Source organism: Rana temporaria, chromosome 3 (genome assembly GCF_905171775.1).
Source record: "Rana temporaria chromosome 3, aRanTem1.1, whole genome shotgun sequence".
Classification (NCBI taxonomy): Eukaryota; Metazoa; Chordata; class Amphibia; order Anura; family Ranidae; genus Rana; species Rana temporaria.
The window spans coordinates 360860440-360880496 of NC_053491.1; the positions used below are offsets into that span (position 1 = coordinate 360860440).

General features: G+C 43.1%; 1 protein-coding gene across 12 annotated transcripts in view; it reads left to right on the plus strand.

Moving 5' to 3' along the window:
• Positions 1-20057, plus strand: part of ERC1 (ELKS/RAB6-interacting/CAST family member 1) — a 351485-nt gene that overhangs the window by 242880 nt on the left and 88548 nt on the right. For all 12 annotated transcript variants that reach the window (XM_040345288.1, XM_040345294.1, XM_040345289.1 and 9 more), the window contains one exon: positions 14621-14781. In XM_040345288.1, the coding sequence (XP_040201222.1) occupies positions 14621-14781 (161 nt within the window). The remainder of the gene's footprint in view (positions 1-14620; positions 14782-20057) is intronic.

The window sequence follows — 20057 nt, forward strand, 5'->3', positions numbered from 1 at the left end:
TATAGGATGGTTTGAACCCCCAGACACCCTTGCGCTGTATTTCTGGAAAGGAACGTTTGATAGAGGAAAGATGAGAGTCATCCAGCAGTGCAGATTATTTCAGGAGGGGGACAGTTAAGCTGGTCATAGAAGGGTCAAAGTTCTGCTGGTTCAGCAGTAACTGTCTGAATTTCAATCAGTGTGTGTCCGTCCTTTGGACGAGTTGGAAAACTTTTGTTGATCAGTGTATTGTGACAGCGCTGGGTCTCGTTGTGTACAATTTCCTGGTGGGGAATTCCTTCATACACCTTGTTTGTGTGGATGAAAGAATTTGTTCTCTTTTTATTTTTTTATTTATTTATTCAGCCTGGTTGCTGAATGGAAAAAAAAATCTTATCTATGGCCAGCTTTAGATGAAGGTCTCTAGTGTAGAGTATTTCATGAGAGGAGTGTTAGATACAGGAAGGCACAGAGTCCTCTATGCAGGAAGGTGAACATCCCTCCAGCAGTGCAGAGTATTTCAGGAGAAGAGAGGTAGCAGAAGAAGCAGGGAGTCATCCCACATTTCAGGCCGAGGGAAGGCCTGGTCTCCGTGACTGCTGTCCCTGTCAGATTATAGCAAGCTCATCAAAGTGAGGGCTGCTGGCATGTCACCCACTCTTATTTCACTTCAGCTATGAACCCATTCAATGCCCCGGGCCTGATAATAAGTTCTAAACTATCTGGCACGGCAGTCTCCTCATCAAACTCTCACATCATCCAATTTCCCTGGCACTCGTCCCTTTCCTCTTGGCACAGTTAGCCGGGTGCAGTGGAGATTTTTATTAAACTCTCTGCGGATGTGATTTGTTTTGTAAACGCTCTGGCTTTCGGCAGACTAATAAGATCTTGGAGATTAAAATGTAAGTTTATCCCATCCTTTATTGGATCGGTTTATTTTTAATACAAGTCGCTAATCGCGCCCTGGCATAACAGATTATTAATTAGTCAACTTTTGTCAGTCGCTGACATTCCCTCCTTGGTGGCCGTCTCTTGAACAAAGCAACCACATTTTCCCCTTGTATCATTACATCTGTAAGGGGAGCAAATCCCCATACTTTTCATTATTCACAAATAACGAGGTGAGTAAAAATGTCACTTTTTAAGGGTATACAGTTCTGACTGTACAATCAGGGAATGAAAGTAATGTGGTAGAAGAAAGTAGGTTTATATAGCGAAGTACAGTACCATCCATGTGATCTTTTCAGGTGGATATTAAGTAAAAACTTGTTGGATGTGAGTATGAAATGGACAGAACCCCTGTGTTTTTGCCTAGAGTGTAGAAGTGTCTTTTTTTTTTTTCCTGAGGTCTGTGTGAGAGCAAATCTATTCAAACTTAGCTGTCAGGTGTTCCCATTGGAGGTAAGTTATGGTTGTGCAGGTAATGTTACTGGAATATGCAGTGCCGATCCTGACCTCCCTGGGGCCCTAAGCAAAATGACACGCTGCCGACAGTGACAAGTCACATTAAAGATTAAAGTTGAGAAGCGGGGTGAGGGGGTGTTCTGCTGTCGGAAATTACATCTTACATTAAAGTGAGAAGCGGGGGTGCTGACTTCTTACCTCTTCTCCTATGCAGCCAGCGAGTTGAGAAGCGGGGTGAGGGGCCAAAAATGACTTCTCACCAGGCAGGGCCTCTAGTAATTTGGGGGGCCCTCCGCAGCTTTGCGGGGCCCTAAGCGGCTTGCATAGTGAGCCTATAGGGTGGATCGGCCCTGGGAATATGCCTCCAAAAAGCACTACTACGCAGAAAATGCAGGAGATATTGACCCTATTACCCCATGTATACACAGTATTCATATTACATTGAAATGGGATATTTTTATTTCCACAGTCCCGCATTAATGATCTCATAAAGAAGCTATACAAGCTAGGACTTAACCATTGGGTGGTTCAGTGACTACTCAATTGGCTAGAGTATAGATATGTGCGTGGTTGTAAATGGGGTTTATTCAGAACAGTCACCAGTGATGTACCTCACGGCTCTCTTACTGGGTCCTGTTCTGAATTGCCTTGTGTTACATCGCACCACTGGTCACATACTTTAACACCACTACCACCCAGAACCCTTATAAGGTACTCAGGCACTTCCTCCCACACTTTTGCCACCAGGATTACACCAGTCTACACCTGGGTTACGGCTTTCTCCTGACTTGCTTAGTCTATCGCCCACACTCTTTTCTGTGAGAACTCCACAGGAGAATACCCTCACTTGTAGCTATGGCAGAGATCAGATAAAACTGAGCCAATTCAGAATTACAAGTGAACATTTGCTCTGCCAAAGGCCCTCAGGTAGCTCAACCTAAGAGTGACAATGCATCCTTGCACCAGAGCAGGAATCTGCCTTAACACCAGCCTCAGCCTCTGATTTTATTTCTATTTTAGGAATGCAACAAGTGGCCTATTTGACTAAAGCAGGATTGCCTTCATCTATGACACATTTCCTCTTGCAGATTAAGGCCTTAGTACAGATACCTCTTTCCAGGGCTCTGATATGCCCCTCCCTGTTTCCCAAACAGTGTCAGATCCCGATATGCTAGTCCTAGAAGACAGACACAGAAGGGAATGAAGAAGATATGGAGACAGTAGTGGAGGAAGTTGCAGAAATGTTCTGTCTCCCAGACTCACCATTTTGAAGATGGAGCTTCATGCAACATGCTTACTAATCTTGATAAACTCATTGCCTCTGTCCGCAAAAGCCTTGGCATTGTGCAACTTAACTCTCCTTTGTCCCATCAAGCCTGTTTGGGTACAGAGAGACCTGCAAAATCCAGCACACTATTGCCTTTCCATGAACAGAGAAAATGCAGAGTTTATAAGAGTCCTGAAATCATTTTCACCTAACCCCATCCCATGTTGTTGAAAAAGAGTTTAAAAAGAAGTGGGTTGTTCTTGTGGTTGATCCTGCTGAGTCCGTTCTAAACAAAGATCTCACTGTACCTTTTGAAGATGTTCTTCTTTCAAAGATTCTGCTCTCCTAAGAGTCGGTTCACACTAGGGCGACACGACTTCCAGCGCGACTTTCAGAGGCGACTCCGACACTACTTAAACATGAACCACAGGGCGATCTGGGGCGATTTACAACACGACTTGAAGTCGTCTCCAGGGCAGGAGACTTTCCAGTGGCCAATAAAACAACAATCAGCTCTGGGAGAGGGAGGGAGAGGTTTGCCTGAGAAATGTATGTTATCTTCCTGGAAAGTCGCTTCAGTTAAGACAGTGATCCGACTTCTGAGGCGACTTTCATTGAAATCAATGGGTACAAATCGCCTACAAGTCGGATTGAAGTAGTACAGGAACCTTTTCTGAAGTCGGATCGCCTTGAGTCGTGTGTATTAACACCGCTCCCATTCACTTCCATTGTTTTTCTCTACAGCGCGACTTGGGACGACTTGAGGCGACATGAAGTCGGATCGCAAGTCGCCCCAGTGTGAACCGGCTCTAAAAGCCTTGTTTTATCTGTCAGGCCCAGCCCTGCAACAATTTTTTGTTGCAATTTTAGTATGTCAAACTACAGCTAGCTGGACTTGGACAATTTACAATCAACATGACCCTGTATTTCAATTGCATTGTGCTCTGCTCTTTTGTGTGGAGGCCCTACAACATATCATGAGACAAATCTCCAGAATTATTATTGTTATACAGGATTTATATAGCGCCAACAGTTTACACAGCACTTTACAACATGATTACTGTAATCTCAATTAACATGTGCAGAATCATATGGCTCAATACTTGGATAGCTGAAGCTGCCTGCAAAGGCATCTCACATATTTCCCCTTCCAAGGAGGACATCTGTTTGGTGAGGCATTTAATCAATTTATTAAAGAGGTTTTAGGTTGGAAGGTTTTACTTCCACAGCAGACGGTTTCAAAACGAACCTTCTCAGCAACTCCTAGCTCTTCTAAACAAAGAGCACCTATCCGCTCTTACCAGGCTTCAACTGTAAAACCTAAATTTAGCCCCTCCTTTCGGCAAAAGGTTTGGTCCACAAAGGCCACTAAGCCTTCCCCAAAGTCCTCTTCATAAGGAAGGGGCGTCCTCACTCTTAAGGAAGGGGAACATAAGTTACAGTTTGCATCTCTTTGCATCATAGACGTCCCAGACTTGTAGATCCCATTGGTGGTTTTCAAGGGGTACAGAAGAGTCTACCACCTCACTGCTCTTTTCTTTTAAATCAGACAGAAATTTCCCAAAGACCATTGGATTTGCAGAATGCCCTGAACCTCCTCTTGCAGGAAATGCTTGTGCAAGTACCACCATAAAGCATGTTCAAGGGATTCTACTCAAACCTGTTCATGGTACCTAAGCCCAGTAGAGGTATTCCTCCTTCAACAATTTCCCTAAAATTCTAAAGTGTTCTATATCTATTTTCCTGGTTTGAATGTAGTCAGTTCAGTCCCAGAGAGTTCTCTGTGCCTTGCATTCTGGCCTTCTGCAAACAAGGCATAACCAAACCTTTGCTTTAATCACCCTTAAAGAGCAGGTGTTGGCCTTGTCCAACCTTTTTCAAAGGCCTCTGGATTCACTCTCCCTTATAAAAAATCTTTTATTCAATTTTTTTCTCACAGCAGACACTCCTTTATGCCTTTGTACACATGAGCGGAATTTCCGACGGAAGCTTTTTATCGGATATTCCGTCCGTGTGTATGCCCTGTCTGACTTTTTCCGACGAAATTAGATAGAGAACATGTTCTAAATGTTTCCGTTGTATGCTTTTCCGACAGAATAAACACCAAGCATGCTCAGAAACGATTTGACGCATGCTCGGAAGCATAGAACTTAATTTTCTTGGCTCGTCGTAGTGTTTTACGTCACCGCGTTCTTGACGGTCGGATTTTAGTGTGACCGTGTGTATGCAAGACAGCTTGAGTGGAATTCCGTTGGAAAAACCTTCTGAGTTTTTTCCGACGGGAAAACCGGTCATGTGTACAAGGCATAACAGCACCCTGTGCTTCCTTGGGACCTTAAAGTGTTTGTAAACCACTGAAGTTAAAAATTAGGAGTATATCGCTCTATAGTGTTTACTTGCCTCAAGCCAAAGCACCAAGTATGATTTCTGTCTCCTCTCTCTTCCTTCTATCTGCATGAGTCACTTCTGACACCATAGATTCTCGGGAGACACCCTCCAACAACCCCTAGGCTTGTCACTTCAGTGGGTATATATAAGGGTAAGCAGAAGCCACACTTTAAACCATTCAGGGATATTCTCCTGGAGATTCTGTCTAGCAAAATATCCTTTTTGGTAGCCATCGCATCAAGAGATGTGTTTCTGAACTAGCAGCACTTTTCATCTAAAGAGCCTTTTTGTGCATACTTCACAAAAACAAGGTTGCTTTATGCTCAAAACCATCCTTTCTTCCAAAGGTGGTTTCAATATTTCACATCAATGACGTTATTGTTCTGCCATCCTTGTGTCCTGCTCCTAAGCACCCAAAGGAAGTCTCTCTACATTGCCTGAATGTAGTTAAAGTCATTAGAGTACGCCTAAAAGCTACTGCTCCCATCAGAAAAGTGGATTCCCTGTCTGTTCTCTTCTTGGGACCTTGCAGGGGGCACCCATCTTTAAAATCTACCATTACAGTGTGTAAGGAACCTGACTGCAAGAACTTATGCTCTTAAAAAAAATCCTCCGTGGCTCCTGGACACTTTCTCCACCAGATCCGTACAAATTTCCTGGGCTTTTCAACACCAAAATTCTGTAGCCCAACCATGTAATGCCACCACCTGGTCTTCTGTTATACAATGGATATAAAAAGTCTACACGCCCCTGTGTCAGGTTTCTGTGATGTAAAAAAATGAGAACAGGATAAATCATTTCAGGATTTTTTCCACCTTCAAAGTGACATATAAGCTGTATAACTGAGTTGAACAACAAACTGAAATCTTTTAGGTGGAGGGAATAAAAAATAAAAAAAGTGTGCACATCCTGGACAAAAATAGATCTATACTTAAACAATAAAATTGACAAAAATGCATACAGTAAATAAAAAAAATTATTTTGCTGTCGTCACTCTATTTTGTTCAATTGCTGTGTTAAAGTTTTGGATTCTGCATTCGATTTTGGGATGCACTGTCATATTCATAGTTGGAATTTAATTTGAGGAAAAATTTTCCATCCTTTAATTTTTTTCCTCCCCACACTATTAACTATTAGATATTGAACAAACTTTCTGAAAAAAAAAAGAACTTTTGAACAAAATTCTATTGATGTATGACTAGTCTAAGTATTTCCCCGAAACTCCTCTACCCTTCTTACACTTACCAAACACAGATTCCCCCCCCCCTTGTTGAGCTATCATCCAAGTACCGGGTGGTTCCCATGGAACATGTTGTCCCTGAAGTTGATGCATGGAAAGCAAAAACGGGCAAGCGTAAGGATTTGAGCAACTTTGACAGGGCCAAATTCTAGTGGCTAGACGACTGGGTCAGAGAATCTCCAAACTGTGGCTGTTGTGGAATGTTCCTGGTCTTCAGTGGTAAGGCACTACACAAGTGGTCCAAGGATTGAAAACTGGTGACAGGGTCATGGGTGGCCAAGGCTCATTGATGCACGTGGGGAGAAAATGCTGGCTCGGGTAGGCAGATCCAATGAAAGCGCTACAGAAGCTCGAATTTCGGAGGAAGTTAAGGCTCCAATAGAAAGGTGTGAAAACACACGGTACATCACAGTTTGTTGTGTTATGGGTCTGTGTATCCACAGACCGGTCAAGGTGCCCATGCTCCTCTGTGTCCACAGCCAAAAGCCCTTACAATGGCCCCAAGAGCATCAGAACCGATCCACGGAGCAATGGTGGCCTGGTCTGATGAATCCAGATTTATTTTATGGATGGCCGAGTAATTCTGCGTTGCTTACCTAGGGAAGAGATGGCACCAGGATGCCCTATGGAGAGAAGGCAAGCCGGCAAAGGTAGCATGGTGCTTTGGGCAACGTTCTGCTGGGAAACCTTGGCAACCCTGCCATTCATGTGGATGTTCCTTTCACACGTTCCACCTACCTAAACATTACTGCTAACCCAGTACATCCCTTCATGGAAACGGTATTCCCTGATAGCAGTGGCCTATATCAGAAGGATAATGTGCCCTACCACTCTGCAAAAATTGTTCTAGAATGGTTTGAGGAATACAAACGAGTTTAAGGTGTTGACTCTGCCTTTGAGTTCTCCAGATCTTGATCCAATCGGTATCTGTGGGATGTGCAAGTCCGATCCATGAAGGCCCTAACTCGCATCTTATAGAACTTAAAGGACCTGCTAGTGACAAGCTTGGTGGTAGATACCATAACATACCTTCAAAGGTCTAGTGGAGTCCATGCTTTGGCGGGTCAGGGCTGTTTTGGCGGCAATGGGGGGGGCCTATTCAATTTTAGGTAGGTGGTTATGGCTGATCTGTGTATTTTCCACCAGAGGATAGTTTGTTAGCTGGTGTCTTGACACCCTGAAGATATCAGGGTGGGTTACATTAGTGGATAGTCAAATTTGATTGTTAGAATTTTTTTTTGTATGGTGACTGAGTGCATAGCAGTAACACATGTATCGACGTGCACTTAACTCTAACGCACATTACATGCATTCGGTCCATTTCACACGGGCGTTCCATTTGTCCTTTTTTAATCCATCTGCTGATGGATAAAAAAACGGACAGCAATGCATTCCTATGAGCAAATGGGTGAAAATGGACATTGTTTATTTACATCAGTTTTTCATCCACTTCTGTTATGACCAATTTTTTTAAAAAAATGGAAGCAGATGAAAAACGGATGTACATCGATGAAAAACTTATGTTAACAGAACTAAATGGAAGATGGATGTTAACTGAATTTTTTCTGAGCAAATATGTGACTGAACGGATGACAGCCATGTGAAATGAGCGTGTTGCAATGCTATTAATTTTGAATGTCACCTCAATTTTCTTCTCTTGAAGTAGAATTCCATCTTCAGCATAGCTAGCCTTAAAACTGTCCACTCATAACACCTATGCTAACTAACTTTTGTAAGAAACGTATGTATACTTTTCAGGCCCTTCCGCTCTGGTCACCTGATTCGGCTCCCCTGTGTCAGCCAGTGCGGCTGCAGGGGAGAGAAGAGAGTCCTAATAACAAATGGGTCAATAAAGCCTACTGGGGACGTCAACGCTCTAGGCTTTGCTAGCCATTGTCGTAGTGCTCTTTCCTTTCCCCTACAGTTGCTGCGGCTGAAAGATCACATGACTGGACCAGAGCAGTCTGAAAATAATAAGTATATGCATCTTTCTTTCACAGGTTATTTAACATAGGTGTTAGGAGGGGAAGGGGACCGTTTTAAAGCTAGATGGGTGTAAGCTGGAATTCCACTTTAATTCTCAAAGGCATCACATTTCCAATGCATTAACGTGCACCATGGTACGCTAAGGCGGGTGAAATGCTCAATGCTTATTTTATAGTCCTTTCCTGTGCATAGCGGCCCATTCAAAATGAATAGACTTCAATAAAGTAATTCTACGATTTTGGACAATAACAAACATGTCATACTTATCTGCTTTGTGCAGTGGTCTTGCACTGAGCAGCCCTGACTACTGGGGTCCCCCGCCAGTGTTCCTGGCTCCCCCTCTTCCCTGTCAAGTGCCCCCATGGAAAGCCACTTTCTATGAGGATACTCATGGGGGCTCGCTCCCAAACCCTGCTGTCTCTGTCCAAAGACAGAGACAGTGGGGCTCAGCCCTGCTCCCCTCTCTGGTAAGAAAGCTGCCGCTCCAGGTGAGCTCACTAGGGTAATTGATGTCCACTCAGAAGCAGATGGGTGCTGGCAATGCACTGGATGTGCAAAAAACGACAAGGATATGGACAGCCGCACTGCAGTAACTTGAAAAAGACGTGCCCTTTATTGGGTACAGGAAAAAATACACTACAGGTATCAGCACACAGTGGGATAAACAGCTGACGCGTTTCGCATTGAGTGTCAATGCTTAATCATAGCTATGATTAAGCATTGACACTCAATGCCAAATGCGTCAGCTGTTTATCCCACTGTGTGCTGATACCTGTAGTGTATTTTTTCCTGTACCCAATAAAGGGCACGTCTTTTTCAAGTTACTGGAGTGCGGCTGTCCATATCCTTGTAGTTTTTTGCACCTGCTCCCCTCTCTCTCATCATAGGATTTGATTGTGAAGTCCCAAATTTTCAATTGTCAGCGGATAATCTTTAGTAGAGGAACTTATTCTAAAGACAGTTTAAGAGGAAATTTCCCTCATCTGGGAAAGATTTCTTCTCATTTCCTGTTGGGTTTACAAAGCGGGAAATAAAAAAATACAGAGTGGTACATGGATTAAAAAGCTGCACCTACGCCTACTTCACCCAGGATAAAAAAAAAAAAAGGTTCAGCTTTAGATAGGTTCTAAAACTTTCAGAATCCATGTTTGGAAAATTTGAGTTAAAATAAAAAAATTCTACAAGGTTATTTTTAGCTGTTTGTAGAGCCGTCTGCTTTTTCTCGGTTTCTGTACTGTCCATGGAAACACGAATTCTGGGCGTTTGCAGGCAGCCGCACCCTGTCACGTCCGGCGAGCTCTCAGCGCTGGTCCTGCGTTCCACCTGCCTCTGACGTCCCATGTAATTAAAGCAGTGAGGTCAGAAAGAAACCCAGATGACCACTACTTGGGAAGACAGTCCACGCTCTGTCCCTGTCTGTCTTTCTTAGATCCTCTCCTGGCTTCCCAGGAGGCGGCCGGGCTGAAATCATCCAGCGTCTTATTATCCCACCTCGCTCCGGGGATAAGTGAGGGGCGCTGGTGGGAAGCTGCCGGGCCGCGTGGAAAAAGGACGTGTCGCTCACAATGCGTTCACTTTTATAGACTGAGCTCTTATTCACTGGGTGACCTTGGCGTGTAGAAACCAAAGTCCTCTGTAATTATAATTACCTCATAATCAGGGGGTTATTATGGCTCCTGTGAATCACACTCTTGTTCTTGGTGCGTCTGTTAAGGCCTTCTCTCCCCTCTCGAGCCGCTGAGGTGGTCAGGCGCAATGCATAAACTTTGCAGCTACTCTACAGTTCAAGAAACATGGCACGTAGAGGGAGTCCAGCTATTCCTCCTGACTTTTTCACCTTCAAATTACTAACAGTTTGATCAGGGTCTTTCTCCTTTTTTCTTTTCCAGTTCCATAATAAATTGGTGTAATTCTCTTTCTGCTCAGGCATTCAGGCACACATCTTTTATAATAAGAAGCTGCATCAAGTGCAAAATTTGTCTGGTTTTATTTTTTTTCATGCACAAAATAAATCTGATTGGAGTTGGTTGACTACAGACCCCATTGAGATGGCGAATGATAAGGGCAAAAACTTTTTACCAAGTTTGACAAATCATTTGCCCATATTAAATGGGCGCTGTTTGTTCCAGCTGCAGTTTAATACAACAATTTTAACTGTCAGGCCTCGTACACACGACAGAGATTCTCGGCAGAATTCGCCGAGAAACTCGGTCAAAACCCGGATTCTGCCGAGAATCTCTGTCGTCTGTACAGTTTTGGCTCGATGGAGCCGCCGAGGAACTCGACAAGAAAATAGAGAACATGTTCTCTATTTTCTCGTTGTCCTCGTTCTTCTATGGGAGAAGCCGGCCCGCCGAGCTCCTCGGCGGCTTCATCCCAAAACTCGACGAGGAACTCGACGTGCCAAGCACGTCGAGTTCCTCTGTCGTGTGTACGGGGCCTCACAGATTGAAAGATGTCCAATGTTAAGGAGGCGAACCCACACCCACACCTTCCCAATTCCCAAACAGAAGAGGTCGTATAACCTTACGTTTTTTTAAAATCATAATGAAATAAAGTTTCATGTATCCAACTATGAGACCTGATTAGGTTTATGTCCCTTTTTTGTTTGGATGGCCCAATAAAGTGTAGGTCCAGCCAAAAACATTTTTTGTGTATCTAGTAAAGGAGGAGTAGAACCCCTGTCAGTTTTTACTGCTATCATGGGCTCCTTTAGGTCCCGTTCACACTTGAGCGTTTTGCAGCTTGTAGCTCTAAGCTCAAAAACGCTCAACAATCAAAAACCTATTGCAGGCATGTCCAAAGTCCGGCCCGGGGGCCAAATGCGGCCCCCCTGTTGATTTAAAATGGCCCCCCTGGGGATTTGGATATATATATTGTTTGTGGCCCCCAGGGGGCGCTGCCTTGTAGGGGACAGGACGAGCGCCGTCAGATTACATGAAGAGAATCTCCTGTTTACTCAGCAGCATCTCTATTGGAAGTCCCGTCTCCTAGGATGCCATTGGACAACTGTTCTGTCTATCATTAAAGAGGCCACAGGGTAAACAAGAGATTCTACTGTTTGTAATCTGTCGGCACTCGTCCCGCCCCCCTCCCTCTGCGGCTGCAGATGGGCATCATTCAGGCTGCATTCATGACACATGTGAGGCTGCATTCATGGCACATGTGAGGCTGCATTCATGGCACATGTGAGGCTGCATTGGTTGCAATGGTGAGGTTGCAATGGTAAGGCTGCATTCATGGCAATGGTAAGGCTGCATTCATGGCAATGGTGAGGATGCATTCATGGCAATGGTAAGCCTGTGCGTGTTATACGCCAATAAATACGGTATATCCAAATAACACGCCCAAGCTCATCCTTAGTCCTAAGCAGCACTCTGGAATTCGTTGGGGCCACAAAAGAAACATTTACAGTATATCCAAATAACACGCCCAAGCTCATCTCTTCACCACACACAGCCACAAAGGCAAGAGATATCTTGTTGGGCAGTGTATTAGTGCTCAGACAAACACACTTGGACCGAATTTTAATTGTTCAAAGAATGTCAGACAAAATAGTTGGCCCTCACGCATGTTCACTTAATCAAGTCTGGCCCCCTTTGAAAAAAGTTTGGACACCCCTGACCTATTGTTTTCAATAGCCCTTGTTCAGATCTGAGCGTCCTGTCACTTTTAGAAAAACACCTGGGGCCAGATTCACGTCCGATCGCGTATCTTTGTGCGGGCGTAACGTATCTGATTTACGTTACGCCTCCGCAACTTAGACGGGCAAGTGCTGTATTCTCAAAGCACTTGCTCCGTAAGTTGCGGCGGCGTAGCGTAAATCGGCCGGCGTAAGCCCGCCTAATTCAAATTTGGAACAGGGGGGCGTGTTTTATGTAAATGTTGTGTGACCCAACGTGACTGGCGTTTTTCCCGAACGGCGCATGCGCCGTCCGTGGAATTTCCCAGTGTGCATTGCTCCAAAGTACGCCGCAAGGACGTCATTGGTTTCGACGTGAACGTAAATGACGTCCAGCCCCATTCACGGAGGACTTACGCAAACGACGTAACTTTTTCAAATTTCGACGCGGGAACGACGGCCATACTTAACACTGGTATGCTGCACTTACGCCACCATATAGCAGGGGTAACTATACACCGGGAAAAGCCTAACGTAAACGGCGTAAATGTACTGCGTCGGCCGGGCGTACGTTCAGGAATTCGTGTATCTAGCTAATTTGCATACTCGCCGCGGAATTCGACGGAAGCGCCACCTAGCGGCCAGCGTAAATATGCAGTTACGATACGACTGTGTAACACAGTTACGCCAGTCGGATCTACGGGAAATCTATGCGTAACTGATTCTAAGAATCAGACGCATAGATACGACCGCGCAACTTAGAGATACGACGGCGTATCTGGAGATACGCCGTCGTATCTCGTTTGAGAATCTGGGCCCTGATGCTCAAAACAGTACACAAGCTTGTTTTCAGGTAGAGTTGAGCTTTAGGTGGAAACGCCTGAAAAGCGAATGATGAGCTTTTTGCAAACATTTTTTTCGAGCGTTTTGTTGCAGGTTTTCTGTTTAAACCGCAGCTTTCCGCCCCTTTTTTAGCAGCGCTTCACACCTTTTAGTTTTTTTAAAAAGCCTGACAAAAGCTGCAAAAACTTACAATTCTGCTCCAAAAAAAAGCTCAAAAGCATTTAAAAAAAAAAAAACGTTTAAACGTGACGCTTAGGTGTAAATCTAGCCTAAGGCCCCATACACACAATAGAATCCATCCGCAGATAAATCCCAGCAAATGGGTTTCTGCGGATAGATTCTATGGTGTGTACACGCCAGTGGATCTGTTTCCGTGGAGAAATCTCCTCTGGGATGGATTCCAGCAGATCGGATATTTGCTGACATGCACAACAAATCCATCTGCTGGAATCCATTCCAACGGATGGATCCGCTCGTCTGTACAGACTCACCGGATCCATCCGTCCAAAGGGATTCCCCGCACGCGTCGTAATGATTTGACGCATGCGTGGAATTCCTTATATGACAGCGTCGCGCCCGTCGCCGCGTCATAATCGCGGCGACGGCGCGACACGTCATCGCCAGAGGATTTCCGCGCGGATTTCAATGCGATGGTGTGTACACTCCATCGCATAGAAATCTGCGGAAATCTTTGAGAGGATTTATCCGTGGAAACGGTCCGCTGGACCGTATCCGCGGATAAATTCTCTCGTGTGTATGGGGCCTAATGGGCCCGTACACACAATCCGAATATTGGACGAAAACTGCCGTCCAAGGAAGAATCGTGCGATTTTCGGATCGTGTATACACTACTTTCAATAGCCGATCACGACAGTTCATCCGATATTATTAAATCGGACAAGCACAAAAGTTTTCCTCGTACGATACCAGATCGTGCAATTTTTATTTAGTCAGTATAATTGCCGTCCGAAAATACAATACAAATACATTACAACACATGACATCACTTCCGATTTTTTTTTTTTTTGTACGAGAATTTTCGTGACTTTAGTAACCTATTCAATTTCTACTTGAGACTATTAAGCGAAAAAAAAAGTTGTACGATCTGTCGAACGATATTCGGATTGTGTGTACGGGCCATTAGAGTGCTACTTGCTTTCTTGTTTCTTGTTCATGGACAAAAACTGATGTAAAATGCCATGTGTCCTTTATAAAGATCGGCTATTTTGTTGGTGTAATATGGATAGTATTTGAAAAATATTTGAGGTACACAAACCATAGGATGGACTATTGGTGTCTTAAGGTACTGCAGTGCATGTAGTCCCCTTTTGTGCTGTCCCCTTGGTGGCGTTGTGGCAACCTCGATCATTGATGCATGTTCTTTTGGTTACAGTGCGTTTACGCACATTTCAATAATGTTTTTACCTACAAATGACGAACAATATACTAAATTGGAAACCAATAATAGTTTACTATTTTTCCTTCTTAGAATATCTATAGCTCCTGAAGAAGCACTCAACTGCGAAACATGTAGAGCTCATGCAAAATTACGTCTACTAACAATTACGCTAGTCATCAACCCACGTTGCTGTCCTTAGTGGACTTGTATTGGTTTCAGTGGATTTATTCTCATTGTTTTAGTATCACAGGAATGTTCTGTGACAATTTATGTGTTTTTTAAAATGTATTTTTTATATGTACTGTAATATTGGTTCATTACCCATTTTGGGATTGTATCAATAAATTCTATTTTTTGTCAACCATTGGTGCCTAGAAAGTCCATTCTCTCCGCAACAATAAACCCGTTTCTAATAATATGGATAGTAAGCACCAAGATAACAAAATCATGGCTCTTTCTCTTATAATTAGTATGAATCTTGTCTTTTGTAAGGTGGAGGAGCTGATGATGGCAATGGAGAAGGTAAAGCAGGAACTGGAGTCAATGAAAGCAAAATTGTCCTCCACTCAGCAATCACTGGCCGAGAAGGAGATCCACCTAACCAGCCTGCGTGCCGAACGCCGCAAACACCTGGAGGAGGTGCTGGAGATGAAGTAAGAATTTCTTATTTTCCAATTCCCTAATCCCTGTTTGATAGCAAAAGTGTATGCTAAGTATACAGGCTCAAATTACCTAACATTGGGTCTGTAATGTAGCCTGGCATGTAATAGTGATCACCACTGCTTTTATTACTATGGCTCAGTAAGGAACTGGTTAATTATGGAGGCTCGGTATCACATGTGGGCTTTACATGGTGTGGCCTACATGCAAATGTAGCCTACCTCAGGAACACCCACTGCTTTTTACTGACACTCGTTTATCAAGGCATTTTGTTATTTTATATAACTCCCTCCAAGAGCATGTGGATAAGATCCCCATGAACTCTCTCGCATTTCAGACACAAGGGGGTATTACGATTTCCCCATATATAACGTTTTTATGGTTATTTATTTTCATATTTAAAAAGGTGTTAGTTGTATGTATTTAGTGTTTCTGTGGATAGATCAAATTGCCAAATACATATTGGTCTTTTTAGAGGTAAAGTGCAAAATATGGCTTCTCTTTCTTTTTTTTTCTTTTTTTCGGCTTTTCCATAAACCGCTGGGGATTCTATGCTGTAATGTTTCAGTTTGCAATGCAGTAGTCTCCATATCGTGTGTTGATACACTACAAGCGTTTGACTTTGAACATGTTTCCCAGCTGACTCGGCACCCGGTCCAAAGCTTACATCCATTTACAGGATTTCTAATAATCCCCCTCTCACTCCTCCTCAGCGTCCCGTGGCAGTTTTTTGGCCAAGGCTACAAATTATTAGTTGCGAGTCTCTTCCAAGTCGCAAATTATTATAATGTTGCAGCCTTGTGTGACGGATTGGAGGGATTCTTGTATTAATGAGGCGTGGAGACACCGACGGGAGACACCGAGGAGTAAACTCTGCAGAGTTGAATGTAAATGGACCTGAACCAGGAGTCCGTCTGCCTTTCTGTCAACAAGGTATAAAGAAGAAAACTTATATAAAAGTTCAGTAACTATGAAAGGTAGCGTTGCACCGAAATCGGTGCCGATACTAAGCATTTGCACAAGTACTTGTACTCATGACAATGCTGCAATACTAAAACCGATAGCTTTATGCTGCATACACACGACCGTTTTTGGTTGTAAAAAATGATTTTTTTTTTATGTCATTAAAAACGATCGTGTGTGGGCTCCAGAGCATTTTTCACGATGTAAAAAATGGGCAATAAAAATTTAGAACATGCTCTAATTTTTCACAAAGTTTTTAACGTTCGTGTGTGGGCTTTAACGACGTGAAAAAAACCAGCATGCTCAAAAGCAAGTTATGAGACGGGAGCGCTCGTTCTGGTAAAACTAGCGTTCATCAATGGAGTAAGCACATTCATCACGCTGTAACAGACTGAAAAGCGCGAATCGGCTTTTACTAACACAAAATCAGCAAAATTTGAAAAAACATTGTTTTTTTTCTAGACCATTAAAAACTTAATTTTTTTACAACCCGAAAAAAAACAATGTGTGTACGCGGCATTAGACCCATATTCTAATTGGATGTGTTTTGAAACGCATCTGATTTGCATGACATGTGAGCCTGCAGCCTTTTCAATGAAGCTTAAGTGCGAGCCAGCCCCAGGGCATTTTTATAAAGAGTCCGGTATGATTTTGAACCCTGTTCAGGTGTGATTTTCATTGTCATACTCGTTGACAATTCACACCTGAAACGCTGAACAAAGTTGCACTGGTTTTACAGTTACAATTCTTCATAATTTATAAAGAAATGTTAATAATTTTTCATTAGTCTAAAAATACTGTCACATGACACTAAAAATAGGTATTGGTAATTGTTATCAGCGAGTATTTGAGAAAAAATATTGGTACTCTATCTTAAAAACTGGTATCAGTGCATTCCTAACAAAAGGTGCAGTAACCAATCATTGTTCTTTATACTGCTTTATTATCCCAGAAACGGTTGTAAATTCTCAAGCCTTGTACACACGACAAGGTTTTTCCGGCAGGAAATCTGCCAGGAGGGCTTTTGGTCGGGAAAACCGGACATGTGTATGCTTCCTCGCAGTTTTCCCGTCGGGAAAACAGCCGTGAATCCTGCTCTCTATTTTCCCGTCGGGATTCCCGGCGTTTTTATTCCGCCAGATCTACTACTTACCTATGGGAAACACTGCGAGGCAGTGCCGATGGAGAAATACACACTGCCGGGATTCCCGGCCAAAGCTCCATGGCAGTTTTCCTGCTGGGTTCTCGGCTTTCCCCTCGGTTTTCTCTGCTGACTTTTTACCGCCAAGAAAACCGAGCGTGTGTACAGGGTTTCAGTGTTGAATGTTTTATATTATTGATGTCACTGGTCTCTAGTGATTGAACTGGCTGTATTTACGGTGACGTCACTTGGCTATAGTGATTGGATAGGCTAAATTCTTGGTGAGGTCACCAGTGAATGGATAGCCTATCTTCTCTGTGATGTCACCATCATATTCTGAATGGATAGGCTGTATTCTCGACAATGTTAGGAGTCTCTGGTGAATGGTTAGACTGCATTCTCAGTGATGCTACCGGTCTTTAACCGCTTGCCGACCAGCCACCTTCATTATTCTGCATGGGCACGGCTGCACAAATTGTCATAGCTGTACGTCGGCCTCTTTAAGAGCAACAGCAGGCGGGCGACGCCAAAGCTGATGCATGTGGCTGGCAGTCACAATGTCTGCCGACCACCAGCGATCGCTCCACAGAATGGGGAATCTGTCAATGTAAACAAACAGATTCCTGTTCTGACAGGGGAGGAGAGAGAGATCTGCTGTTCCTAGTGATCAGGAACAGCAATCTTTCTCTACTCCCAGTCAGTAGACTCCCCCCACAGTTAAACACCTCCCTAGGGAACGCTTAACCCCTTGATTGTCCCCTAGTGTTAACCCCTTCCCTCGCAGTGTCATTTTTACGTGGCTATTTTGATCGCTGTATTAATGTCACTGGTCCCAAAAAAGTGTCAAAAGTGTCTGATCTGTCCGCCGCAATGTCGCAGTCCCACTAAAAATAACTGATCACTGCCATTTCTAGTAAAAAAAAAATGCCATAAACCTATCCCCTATTTTGCAGACGCTATAACTTTTGCGCAAACCAAAATATATCAATATATGCTTATAGTGAAAAAAATATGTAGAAGAATACATATTGGCCTAAACGGATGAAGAAATATATTTTTTTTTTGGGCGGGGGAGGGGGATATTTATTATAGCCAAAAATATTGTTTTCCTTTTTTTTATTTTTTTTGTTTATAGTACAAAAAAAAGCCAGCAGAGGTGATCAAATACCACCAAATGAAAGCTTTGGTCTCTGTTGAATGGAATTTTTTTTTATGCCTATGCCTTTATTTTTATACCTAGTACACATGATCAGAAAATCAGATGAAAAATACTGCTTTTGAAGTGATCATATGATATTCCGATCATTTGAGCACAGCTTTCGAGACCCGTTCATAGCAGTTAATCTGAAATCGTATGAAGGGACAAGCATGAACATTTTTCTCGTGAGATTCCAGATCGCACTATTTTCGTTTAATCAGTACATTTTTTGTCTGAAAAAAATCGGAAGAGCAAGACCATGCTTGTTCAGAAATGAAAGAATACATTACATTACAATACAATATAACACATTACATCACTCCCCAAGTTGTATTCTGTCGTACGAGACATTTTGTAAATTTGGTAAGCTCTACATTTTCAATATGATACTGGCATGCAAAAAAATTGAGGATTATTTGTTCAATATTCTCATCGTATGTACAAGGCTTAAGTGATGTCACCATTTTCTATTGAATGGACAGGCTGCAGTTTCAGTTTTCCTCTATATTGCCGGTCTCTAATGAGCACTTAAATGGTGGTTGAAGCTGAGTGTACAAAGTCTCATTTATTCTAGTTGACTCCGACAGTGAAGTGTTATATTCTCTCTACTGAGTTTTAACCCCTGACCTCAGGAGGAAAAGCTTCTGTAACCTTATGACTCTGCGGTCAGGGGACACTTTTTGCTATGTGGATAGATAGTATTACAGCTGTCACTAGATTTCTCTCTAGGTCCCAGATAAGGGGCTTTCAAAAACTACTGAAAATGAAAGTTAGTATAAAAAAAGAGGAAGAAGAGTAATTGTATTTTTACCTTCTTTTTTTATGAAACACTTTTAATTTGTAATGCTGCTGTATAATTAACCTCCACTTGATCTACAACTCTACTGCCCTTACAAGTAGGAATCCTTTTTTATTTCACTGCTCAACCACAATTATAAGGAGTTTCTTCTATCCACAGCTTAAAGTAGACCTTTCAGTATTTTTACAAGTCTGCATGATCATACTTCTGAAATGTCAAAATATACAGCAACATTATAGCCCTATCTTTTATCAAAGCCATCGCTATTCGGCTTAATCCAAGATCACCAAAGACTTTTTGGACTGAGATGCCGGCTCAGATGACACAATCATGTAAACCATGGTGGAAATAGATTAAAACAGAGGGCACGCTGGCCTAGTGCATTATCCCCCAAAAAAATTATGTATTACTTGCCTCAAATCGAAGCCCCCGCAGCCATCCTTGTCTCCCCCTCCGGCCACTGACATCTCTCCTGGAGTGACTTCCGCTGTGATTGGCCGGAGCCGCGATGATGTCACTCCCGCGCATGCGCCAACGATAACGGCACACGGACTGAGGCAATGGCACATAGGTGCCATTGCTTCAGTTTTACCCAGTGCGCATGTGCCAATGACATCAGCACATGCAGGGGACAGGGGATATCTCCTAAATCCTACAGGTTTAGGAGATATCCTTGGTAGCTACAGGTAAGCCTTGAGATAGACTTACATGTAACATGAAGTGGTTGTAAAGGGTTTACAACCACTTTAAGGATAAAATATCTACTCACTTAGGCCTTTTATTCTGACCAAGAAGGACATACCTTCAAAACGCATCAGCCAGCAGGGACCCTGGTGAGGTCACCACTAAATTAGATATATAGGCAAACGTGGAAGATTGTAGCCACATATAGTGGCTGGATGAGCGCTTTTACTACCTGTTTGTGTGTAGCTATTTTATACATTTTATCCTTAATGAAATTGTTGTTGGATAATACACAAGGCCAGTGCGTCCTCTGTTTTTATCTATTTTTCAGTGTTCTAAGGACAATCCCAGTCCTAGAGGGCAGCAAGGCTCCACAAGTATTATCAAGTTCTGACTACACAGTACTTTTCTGATTTTGACCATGTTGCTGTCTGTTCACTGAAGGAAAGGAGACTGAGGAAATGCTTTCTCCTGCCTGCAGAAA